General features: G+C 44.2%; 1 protein-coding gene across 1 annotated transcript; it reads right to left on the bottom strand.

Annotated features, from left to right (window-relative positions):
- Positions 1 to 4964: 4964 nt before the first annotated feature.
- MRPL17 (mitochondrial ribosomal protein L17) lies at positions 4965 to 6409 on the bottom strand. Its single transcript, XM_004781143.3, has 3 exons — positions 6168 to 6409; positions 5766 to 5834; positions 4965 to 5421 (listed from the first exon to the last, which is right to left on the bottom strand). Exons 1-3 carry the CDS (start codon positions 6339 to 6341, stop codon positions 5146 to 5148), a joined length of 519 nt encoding a protein of 172 aa, XP_004781200.2. The 5' UTR covers positions 6342 to 6409; the 3' UTR covers positions 4965 to 5145.
- Positions 6410 to 11896: the final 5487 nt, after the last annotated feature.

Here is an 11896-nt window from a genome sequence, read left to right on the forward strand (position 1 = left end):
CGTTGTTGCAAATGGCAGGATTTCATTTTTTGATGGCTGCATAATATTCCATTGTATATATATATATACCCCACATCTTCTTTATCCATTCTTCTGTTGATGGGCATCTAGACTCTTTCCATAGTTTGGCTATTGTGGACATTGCTGCTATAAACATTTGGGTGCACATTCCCCTTCGGATCACTATAGTTGTATCTTTGGATTAAATACCCAGTAATGCAATTGCTAGGTTGTAGGGCAGCTCTATTTTCAACTTTTTGATGAATCTCCATATTGTTTTCCAGACTGGCTGCACAAGCTTGCATTTCCAGCAACAGTGTAGAAGGGTTCCCCTTTCTTCACACCCTTGCCAACATCTTAGACACACATATTCTTTTTTGTCCTCCCCAAAGATTATTATTCATTTGACAGAGAGACAGCAAGAGAGGGAACACAAGCAGTGCAATTGGGAGAGGGAGAAAAGGGCGGAGCAGGGAGCCCGATGCAGACCTTGATACCGGGACCCTGGGATCATGACCTGAGCTGAAGGCAGATGCTTAATGACTGAGCCACCCAGGTGCCCCTTAGACACACATATTCTTTTTTTTTTTTTCCACACATATTCTTGATAGTCATTATGAGCAGGTAAATCCCTGGAGAGGATGGAGACCATTTCTGTAGTCTTGGTATACTCAGCAGTGTAACTTAGCACTGTCACTGCATAGTACCATGTTTATTGATTGTGTAAAACTCAGCTGGAGAGATGAGTATGTCATGGACAACATGTGGCTTACTCCCTCTCACTTAATAAACATATATTGAGCACCTATTATGTACTAGGTCCTATGGTAGAAATGAGTTATTCAGAAGATTGAGTCCTAATGCCTGGCTTTGGGAGTTCAGCTGAATGAAGCAGACAGGTACTTGTAGGACAGTGTGATGAATGCTCTGACAGGCATATGCCTGGAGGACTATAATTGCACACAGGAGGGTACCTGGCCCTGTCTGGAGGGTTATGTGAAATTTCAAGGTAGCCTCAAAAAAGTGACTTCTAAGGAGAGAACGGAATGATAAAAGGTAATGTGACATAGGGAGCAAGCTACTAGAGGCAACCTCATGTACAAAGGTGTGATGTATTTAGGGAACAAATAGTTTCCTATGAAGGGTGACAGCAAATAATGCTAGAAGAGGCTGAGAGGTGGCTGGGCCAGGCCACAGAATGCCTTTGTGTCATGAGAAAAGTCTGGATTTTATCCAGCAAAGTCAACAGTGAGTCACTGTAATAATGGCTCAGGTCAGTGTTTTCCAAAGATTGGATTGTAATCCATTAGTTGTAAAATTAGTGAATTGGGATTAGCATTTTAAAAAAGTACCTAGAAAAGAGTTGGCAGTATTAGTGTACATCATGTTTGTTAAGGTAAATAATGTTTAGTGATTCTTTTGTTTCAATTACATATATGTGAATAGTGTTCTGATGTAAAGTATTTTTTGATCTGTGGGTAAAACATTGAAACACTAGTCTAAAGGTTCAGTGGTACAAGTTAATACCTCAGATTACTTTTGATAGCAATTAACAGGAAACCCAGTGCAAGTAAGAATAATCACTAAAGATTATTACTATAGCGTTTCCTCTAGTTGTTCTGATCTGACATTGTTCTGTCATCTTCAGCCTAAATCCAGTTCCCCATGGCTCTTAGAACAACATACTATCTTACCTTATCCAGCTGAGACCAGATTTCATTGCTTCAAATTAGTTTAGGCCTGTCCATCCCTCAATCCATTAAGAGCAAGGGGATGAAATACTAGGACTCCCTTAGACTAATGAATGTTTGGGAACAGTTGCTGTAGCTGTAGGGAACTATGATGCAATGTGGCAAATTCAGTGCATTATGGAAATACTGTAGCAGCACCTGGGTTTACAAAGTAATGAATTTAGATATGGGGATGGTCAGAGGAGCCACCCGATGCCAGAAATCTGTGTAGAAGTTAGGTAGGTGAAATGGGGAGAGTTCTTTGGATGGTCGAGACTGTGAACAAAAGGTGTAAGGGGAGCTGTGCGTAGGTGAAAGTCAAAATAAGGTCTTCCGTGCTTCCTAAGCATAGAATTAGAGGCAAGTGAAGTAAATGGAGTAGGGAGCAGATGCCGAGTCATCAAGGGGATCATGGTAAGGAACCAGGACTCTTTCCCCATGGGGAAGGAGGATGCACTGGAGATCATCAAGCAGAGAGTTAAGACATCAGTTTTCTATTTCTTCATCTGCAGTGTGGAGGGAGGCAAGTTAGGAGGCTTTTGCAGTAATCCAGGATAGAGATGTCTTGGATTTCAGGATAGGGAGAGGTGATTGCAGATTTGAGAAAGGTTATGGAAAGAAACCCAACAAGACTTGCTCATTTGACTGTGGAGTGAGTGTAAGCAATCAGCACTGGGCTTTTGCAGCTGTCTCCTTTGGATATTGGGCTTATATTGTGTCACTGTTTTGCTGAGGCTGGAGTGAATTTTTTTTTTTTTTTTGAAGGAAATGGACATAGCCATCAATCTTGCTGTAAAGAACCGGAGTCTGAGACAGAGAACCTTTGAAAGTAGAGCGGGAACTCCATTGTATCTGAGCCCCTCTTGCGGGAGTTTACAATTTAAAGAGGTTTGGGTTTGAGGGCACAGTGCACTAAGGTGAAAAGTAACCATTTATAGGCCAGATTAGCAAATGGATACATGGTTATTTATATCCCTTGTGCTATCCCTGAGCCTCTAATAAACATTCTAGGACTTATGTACTCTTTTATGGGCCAAAATATTAAAGATGCAGTGCCTCATGAGGCCATTGTGGCAGCAGAAGTGTTGCTTTAGACTGTGAGCTCCTTGATGGCAAAGGTTGTTTCTTCTCATCTCTAGATCCTTAGTATCTAGCCTAGGGCCTGACATAATGCCAAACACTTGATAAAGATTGTATCCCTAGTGACTAAAATGATGCTAGATACTAGCAGATGCTTGTTAAACATTTAAGGAACTGTTGAAAGCCCCAAAGGAGGTCTGTTTCTGGGGACTAAGAGGAAAAGCTGAGAGTCAAGCCATAACCCACCTATGTAATACTTAACAGATGTAGTTTTAATTTTAAAGAAAGTACTTTCTTTAGGAGTCAGGAATGACTCCCAAGATATCTAGCTGAAGTGAATGTTCATGCCAAGACCACAGGAAGGAGATGAATCTTAGGGAAGCATTCAGAATTGTAGGTTTACTGAACAAAAGCTTTGAGTGTCTACTATACGTCACTCAAAATATGTCAGAAAGAGCTTTCTGGCAGTAGCATGAAGGTCAAATTTGAGGGAAGAGATGGGAAGTTTCAAGGTAGCCTCAAAAAAGTGATTTCTAAGAAGAGAATTGAATTGGGAGCAGATGACTCTTAAGACTTGAGCAGCTGCAGTGAAATAGAACACAATAGCCCTGTCCCTGAAGCTAGTATCTACCTATTCCACCAGTGACCCCTCCACCTTCACCCTTACCTTCTGACAATGGTTGGGTTTAGCAGGCTAAATATACTCTGAAGTTCTAGCCTAAGATAAAAATCGCTCTTTGAGGGGCGCCTGGGTGGCTCAGTGGGTTAAGCGGCTGCCTTCGGCTCGGGTCATGATCTCAGGGTCCTGGGATCAAGTCCCGCATCGGGCCCTCTGCTCAGCAGTGAGCCTGCTTCCTCCTCTCTCCCTCTCTGCCTGCCTCTCTGCCTACTTGTGATCTCTGTCAACTAAATAAATAAAATCTTAAAAAAAAAAATCACTCTTTGGGGCGCCTGAGTGGCTCAGTGGGTTAAAGCCTCTGCTTTCAGCTCAGGTCATGATCCCAGGGTTCTGGGATCAAGCCTCTGCATTGGGCTCTCTGCTTGGCCTGAGGAATAGGAAGCCTATTCCTCTGAGCCTGAGGAATAGGAAGCCTGGCTGAGCTAAGTCTGGCTTCACAATAATTAGTGGATATCAAGGAGCTTCCTACTTCTCATTTGCTCTGGCCATTCTGAAACCGGATTTCCCTTTTCTAAGTTCCCAGAGAAGGCCAGTTTGACAACAATAAAAACTTCCAGGAAATTCCCAGCACATTTAAGTTCCTAACCCTCCCCCAACCTCAACCCTCTCTTTATTCCCCAACCCCTGACTCCCACTCCAAAAGGAAGGAGCTTATCCCTGAATGCTTCCACCCCTTTGGCCAGAAAGGTGGTACATCTGAGTCCTTAGATCCTCTCCTCTGAGGCCTATCTGGGGCTGAGGGGAGCACATGAGGGTAATATGTGATCCTGTCTAGAAATAGAGGAATAGCTGTAGTGTTCCTTGGAGCTTCCTAAGGTACCAGATTATTATGGAAGATTCAGTTCTAGATGTTCACTCTCCTAGCCTGTCAGGAATTAATCTTTCTCCAAGAGATCCGAGAGGCTCAGTCTCTATGCTAGATGTCAAAACTCAATCACCTTTGGAGGCAAATTTGGAATTATAGGATATAAGCCCCATAAAAACTGGCATTAAGAAAAACAAAACTGCTGGTGCTCCTGGGTGGCAGATACTCACTCTCCCAGTAGGCTCTGTGGTGGAGCTTCCCATCACCCTAGAGGCCACAAGAGGCCACTGGTCCTAGAGGCCACAAAAGGCCACTGATCTGGGGTGGCTCAGTGGGCTAAGCCTCTGCCTCTGACTCAGACCATGATCCCAGGGTCCTGGGATGGAGCCCAACATCGGGCTCTCTGCTCAGTGGGGAGCCTCGACCCCCCCCCTCTCCCGCCCCGGCCCACCCCCACCTGCCTATCTGCCTACTTGTGATCTGTCAAATAGATAAATAAAATCTTAAAGCAAAACAAAACAAAACACCAAACTGCTAACCTAACAAACTCAGAATATGAGCCAGAAACATTAGCAGTGAATTTACTAACTCACAGAGACTGAGCATTTGGATAGTTCTCATTCTCCAGAAATCCCAAGGGCAGGAAAAAATAAAAACCCAAATACATTCATATATTCATATAAGGAATTTTATCTACTGCAAAGAGATGAGTATCTGGCTTCTCAGAAGCTTCTTGTCTCCATTAAGACCGTCCATTAACAACTCTAGCTCCAGTTCTTCTTAGAGATTAAAAGCTCCAAAGGCCTGTGATCACGGGCATTGATGAGTGTGCACACAACCTCTGGTCCCAGTTAAATCCCTGGCGTTTGAGCTGTGTGGGAGCCGTGGATGCTTGCTTTCTGGTCTTGCTGCAACCCTTGAAGCAGCTGGTTTAGAAGTGTAAGGTTGCTGTCTCTGCGAGGCACCGGTAGGGGTGGGAGGCAGTTCCCCTTATACTCGATCACTGCCATCTTGGCCCGATCCTGCTCACTGCTATTTGGGATCTGCAGCATTCTCGTGTAGCCCCCATTTTGACCTTGGTAACGAGGGGCCAGTACTTGAAACAGCTTTGGGATCAAGTCTTTCTCCTAGAGGGGGAGAGTTATCCAGGAAAGGGCAGAGTCAGGCAACACTGCGGAGACACATTTAACTTTCGGCACTTCCAAAAATAGGATCCAAACACATTCACACAAAACTCTCCCACCCCCTAAACGCGGTAGAGTCAAAGTTACACTGAGGGGTTACAGGCATTTGTGTAGGCTGATTCACGTAACATTCAACTAACTTAAGATACACGTTTCTAATTTAGTTCACGATATCTGTCCACAAGTGAGTGTCTTAGCTTAATTCTATCCAGGTTCCCCTTCCTTTAACAACCCCCTCCCCCAAAGGGAGCAAAGGATCAGATTTGGGAGGGATAGGATGCACTCACCGTAAGCCAGAAGTCTGCCATGCGCATGGCCTGTTCGTTAGTGTCTCCCAGCTTCCCATAGTCGATGAGCTGAGGGGACATATCATCACTGATCCAACCCGAGCAAGAAAGGAGGCGCCAATCTTGCTTCTCTAACGCGGGACCGCAACCCACTCATCCCACTAGCAAACCATCCCTCTAATTCAAGCGAGTCCTAACTCCGCAGCTCTAACATGCCGTCCATTTGAGAGGCCGGAGGAGAGGGGTCAACTCAGGGTGTTAGGGGATTCAGACTTGGGGCAGGGACTGCCAGGGCTATCCCACTTATCCCCCAAGCCCAGCCGCCTCTCGGGCCAGAAGCCTCGCGTAGGACAGAAAGGTCCTGCCCCCAACTCACTCGCCTTGCTCGGCCCCGCCCCTCACCTTCTCGGCGTAGCCCCTCATTTCGTCCACGCGCGCCCATGACGCCTCGATGCGTTCGTGTCGCACCAAGCCTGTAAGCAAGTTCCTCAACAGGTGGATGCGGGACTCCGGACCAAGGCCCAGACGGCGGAATACGCGGCCATGGGAGATGGCGGCTGCAACTGACAGCCGCATGTTTTCTAGCTTCTCTCCGCCCCTACGAGGCCGGAACTGGAAACGCGAAGGGAGTCGCCGAGAAGACGGCTTAGGGAGGACGCATGCGCCGTACTTAGGTGCGTGGTGGACGTGTTTGCGCATGAGTATCAGAGCCTGCCTCGTTGGCAACCTGAGGGAGGGCGGAGAAGTGCTGGCTTCTTTCAGGAGAGGCGAGCGGGGCGGTCCTCAGGCACTCCTTGTCTGACCGGGGAACCAGGCGCCCCCTAGTGCGGGATGAAGCAGCCGTCGAGTGTCTTTTGGGCTGCGTCAGTCTTCTTGTGGCCTCCCGGGGGACGGGAAGCTCTGCCGCGGAGCCTTCTGGGAGAGTGAGTCTCTGAGGGGAAGGGCCTCCTGGAGGGGCGAGGTCGCTGTAGCCCTCGGCCCGGCCAGGTCCTCGCGGTGGCAAGTCCGCGTGGTTGACAACCTGAGCGTGTCTTTTTGTCACAACATTATTTTCCGTAATAATGGGGAAATGAATAACAGTGATGCTCGGAAAAGAAGCGCAGTTAACTGAACATTTTCTTTTGTTAAAGTACGTGGAGTATCCATTCCAGTTAGAAAGTGCTGAAGTCAAAGGAAAAGTAAGGGCTTAATAAAGCTTAAAAAAATTTTTTTTAAAAGATTTTATTTATTTGACAGAGAGAGAAATCACAAGTAGGCAGAGAGGAGGAAGCATATGCTCCCCTCGGAGCAGAGAGCCCAAAGTGGGGCTCAATCCCAGGACTCTGGGATCATGACCTGAGCCGAAGGCAGAGGCTTTAACCCACTGAGCCACCCAGGCGCCCTGGCTTAATAAAGCTTTTTAATTATGTCCGTGTACTTTTTGAAAAGGTGAGAAACATACCTGTGCATTTGTGTTAATGTTCAGTAGCGTTCTAGTTTCTGATTTTGAGTCTTAATGTCTGCAAATCTGCACTTTGTCAAAATTACTCCTTGTTGTGGATTGAATTGTGCCTTCTCCTGATCCAACCCAAAGATATGTTAAGCCCAAACCCCTCCCAACCTCTACAGCATTCCCCTCAGAATATGACCTTATTTGGTAGAGCTATTGCAGTTGCAATTAATTATTAAGATGAGGTCATACTGGAGTAAAGTGGGCATTTAATCCAAATGACTGGTGTCCTCAAAAAAAAAAAACCAAAAAAAAAAAAAAAAAAAACCCACAAGTGCAGAGACACACACACAGAGTGAAGACAACCATGTGAGGACCAGAGACATACAGGGAGAATGCCATGTAACGGGGAAGTCAGAGATCCCAGTTAGGTAGTTAGGAGCCAAAGATCGCCAAGGATTTCTGGAAAACACCTGAAACTAAGGGAAAGACATGGAACAAAATTTACCCTAGATCCTTGAAAGAATTCATGGCCCAGCTGTCACATTGATTTTGGACTTTCATCCTTCAGGACTATGAGACAATAAATTGTAGACCAAGGTATTAGTCTCCTAGGGCTTTTCTCCAAAAGAGAAAACGTTCATGTTTAGTAGATAACACACTTAGATTTGTGAAACTATCCTTGCTCATAGGTGACCAGAGAACACTTCTTGTTAATTTTGAGACGTTTCTTTTGTCTGAAGTAGTTAGGAAAAGTCTTAAACATACGGATACATTAGCATAGATTTATACAAATCTTGTTTCACAATAAATTCCAGAAATTGCAATATTGTCTGTGACTTATTTCTTTGGGATCAATTCTTAGAGCTTTCAGGATTTCTGCAATTGAAAATTCATCATAAATCCTTAGTGGTAAAATCTTGTGAAGATTTTCTTCTGCTAAGTCAAGAGAAGATGAACTGACACTGACATCATTTGATGCATTGCTTTAGAAGAAATGTCCACTTTGTGAAAACGTATGGCACCAAACATTGTCCTTTATTATTTTTGTCCGTGAAATCCATCATACCTTGTCTCTTCTGGCAGTCTTTAAATTTGATTCTTTCTGTCAATTTTCTTACATTTTGTTATTGCATAGCTAATAGCTTTCTCCAGTTAATAGCTTTCTCCAGTTTCTGTGAGCTATTCACGGAACAATTTTAAACATTGGTGTTTTACTATGTGTTGTTCAAGACTTATTCTAGTTCAAAAATATTTTTGTGTCTGGCCTCATCTGATACATTACCTTAATTTAAAAAAAATTTGGAAAAGAAAAATCTTGTGCAACTAAAATTGTTTATTTTAAATTTACTGTTTTAAAAGTAGGGCTATGTTCTGCTAGAAGGGTTAGAGTCTAAAATGCACCAGAAGTGAATTTGGAAGATCATAAATTCTTACGAATTTACTGTGAAAAGTAACATATGTGGCCAAATTTGACTGTGTCACTGATAGTTCCTAAAATTAACTTTTCACATAGAATAAAATATTTGTTAGTGAATTGGTTTAAAAAGTGATCATTTGGGGCGCCTGGGTGGCTCAAGTGGGTTAAGCCGCTGCCTTCGGCTCAGGTCATGATCTCAGGGTCCTGGGCAAGTCCCACATCGGGCTCTCTGCTCAGCAGGGGGCCTGCTTCCTTCTCTCACTCTCTATCTGCCTGCCTCTCTGCCTACTTGTGATCTCTGTCTGTCAAATAAATAAAATCTTTAAAAAAAAAAGTGATCATTTGAAGCTTACATGTATATTATTATAACTCAGGAGACAGAAAAATAACTAGAATTTATACCCCCAAAATATTTTTATGTGAGGGTTATTGTATCACTAACACTGTTTAGCATTGTTGTGTAAAGTGATAAAAAACAATCTGAGGGTTTTGAAGGGGCAGGGGGGTGGGAGGTTGGGGGAGCCTGGTGGTGGCTATTATGGAGGGCACGTATTGCATGGAGCACTGGGTGTGGTGCATAAACAATGAATTCTGTTACAGTGAAAAGAAATTAAATAATGAACTCCTCAAACTCAACACACACAAAGCAGACAATCATATCAAAAAATGGGCAGAAGATATGAACAGACACTTCTCCAATCAAGACATACAAATGGCTATCAGACACATGAAAAAATGTTCATCATCATTAGCCCTCAGGGAGATTCAAATTAAAATCACATTGATATATCACCTTACACCAGTTAGAATGGCCAAAATTAACAAGACAGGAAACAACATATGTTGGAGGGGATGTGGAGAAAGGGGAACCCTCTTACACTGTTGGTGGGAATGCAAGTTGGTGCAGCCTCTTTGGAAAACAGTGTAGCGATTCCTCAAGAAATTAAAAATAGAACTTCCCTATGACACTGCAATTGCACTACTGGGTATTTACCCCAAAGATCAGATGTCGTGAAAAGAAGGGCCATCTGTACCCCAATGTTTATAGCAGCAATGACCACGGTCGCCAAACTGTGGAAAGAACCAAGATGCTCTTCAACGGACGAATGGATAAGGAAGATGTGGTCCATATACACTATGGAGTATTATTCCTCCATCAGAAAGGACGAATACCCAACTTTTGTAGCAACATGGACGGGACTGGAAGAGATTATGCTGAGTGAAATAAGTCAAGCAGAGAGAGTCAATTATCATATGGTTTCACTTATTTGTGGAGCATAACAAATAGCATGGAGGACATGGGGAGTTGGAGAGGAGAGAGGAGTTGGGGTAAATTGGAAGGGGAGGTGAATCATGAGAGACTATGGACTCTGAAAAACAATCTGAGGGGATTGAAGTGGCAGGGGGGATGGTGGGAGGTTGGGGTACCAGGTGGTGGGTATTATAGAGGGCACGGATTGCATGGAGCACTGGGTGTGGTGAAAAAATAATGAATACTGTTATGCTGAAAACAAATAAAAAATAAATTTAAAAAATGTACTGTAAAAAAATTAGGTTGACTTTTAGTTAGTTTTATTACTTTTTTGAAAAAAGATTTTATTTATTTGAGAAAGAGTGCGTGGGGGGGGAGGGGCAGAGGGAGAAGGGGAGAAGCAAAGTGCAGGAAGATAGACCTGGGGCTGGATCCCTTGGGTCCTGGGGTCAAGATCTGAGCCGAAGGCAGACACTTAACCAGCTGAACCACCTGGGTGCCCCTAGTTTTATTACTATTTTAAAATCCTTTACAGATAGTTCACTTTCTTATGCTTGCAGAAGGGCAGATTGCTCCTTCCTTCTCACCAGATACCAAATGGCTCTGAGTGTCCAGCTGGGTCTCCAAGGAAAGTACTCAGATGAATCTGAGTATTCTGGGTGAGCCAGGAGTTGGAGTAACTCTTGAGAGTCCCTGTTGAGCCCCTGAGGTGGTGGTGGTAGTGACTATAGCTAGACTGGCAGAGGTGAGGAAAGTGGTCCCAAGCAGTGTTCTGCAGAAGCTGAAGAAGAAAGACCCCAATGGGCGCCTGGGTGACTCAGTGGGTTGAGCCTCTGCCTTCAGCTCCGGTCATGATCTTGGGGTCCTGGGATGGAGCCCCGCATCGAGCTCTCTGCTCAGCAGGGAACCTGCTTCCCCCCACCCCACCGCCTGCCTGTGATCTCTGTCTGTCAAATTAAAAAAAATAATAAACAATAAAAAACAACAAAAAAATAAATAAAAACACAAACAGAAAACTGTTATACATGAAATTTCATAGCTTCTGCTGGAAGGAGGGGGTTGGACTTGGCCTGCACTACTGCAGAGAACCCCAGTGTGATGTTGTGACATAATGTGTAATGTGACATGTGTGTGTGTGTGTGTGTGTGTGTGTGCAATCTTTGTCTAGGTTCCTGTTACAGAGGGAACATTTCCTTAGTGATAGGAATGAGAGTGTCTTTTGTTATCATAAAAGCCCCTTTCAACCGTACCTGAGTTAGCTAATGAGGTGACTCTTGAAGGAGGGGGTGCTGGTTAGCGGAGGAACTAACAATGTGATTGGAGTGATTAGAGAGTTGATGCCTTCCCTTCCTCTGGGGAGGTTGGAGATTGACCTAATCACCAGTGTCCAGTGATTTAGTCAATTGTGCCTGCATAAGATCCCTAAACAATAGGGTTTGGGCAGCTTCTGGGTTGGTGAGCACACTGAAGTGTCTGGAGGCTTAGCATGCCCAAAGAGGGCATGGGAGCTCTGCCCTCCCCCCTCCTATATACTTGCTCTATGCATCTCTTCCATTTGGCTGTTCTGAGGTGTACCTTTTTATAAACCAGTAATAGTAAGTGAAAGTGCATTCCTGCCAGTCTAGCAAATTATTAAATTTGAGGAGGTGATCATGGGAAACCCCATTTTGTAGGTGACAACCTGGGACTTGCAATTGTAACTTCAAGTGGGAGACTGAGCCCTTAACCTGTGGGGTCTGTGCTAACTCCAGGTAGTTAGTATCAGAATTGGCTTGTAGGACCCCCAGTTGGTGTCTTTAAAGAATTAGAGAGTTGCCTATTGTGGGAAACCCACATATTTGGTGTCAGAAGTAGAGAAATAATCTCTTTTCTATACTCTGAATGACTAGATGGGGTGGGAAAAAAAGAACCAAAGTAGAGAAATAAGTAGATTATTTCTTAAGTAGAGAAATAATCTCTTTTCTATACTCTGAATGACTGCATCCTATTCTGTTGAAGCTTCCGGGAAACAATGTCCAGGGAGTTCAGGA

The sequence above is a fragment of the Mustela putorius genome, unplaced genomic scaffold, assembly GCF_011764305.1.
Source record: "Mustela putorius furo isolate JIRA1106 unplaced genomic scaffold, ASM1176430v1.1 tig00000238_pilon_pilon_pilon, whole genome shotgun sequence".
NCBI classification, from domain to species: Eukaryota; Metazoa; Chordata; class Mammalia; order Carnivora; family Mustelidae; genus Mustela; species Mustela putorius.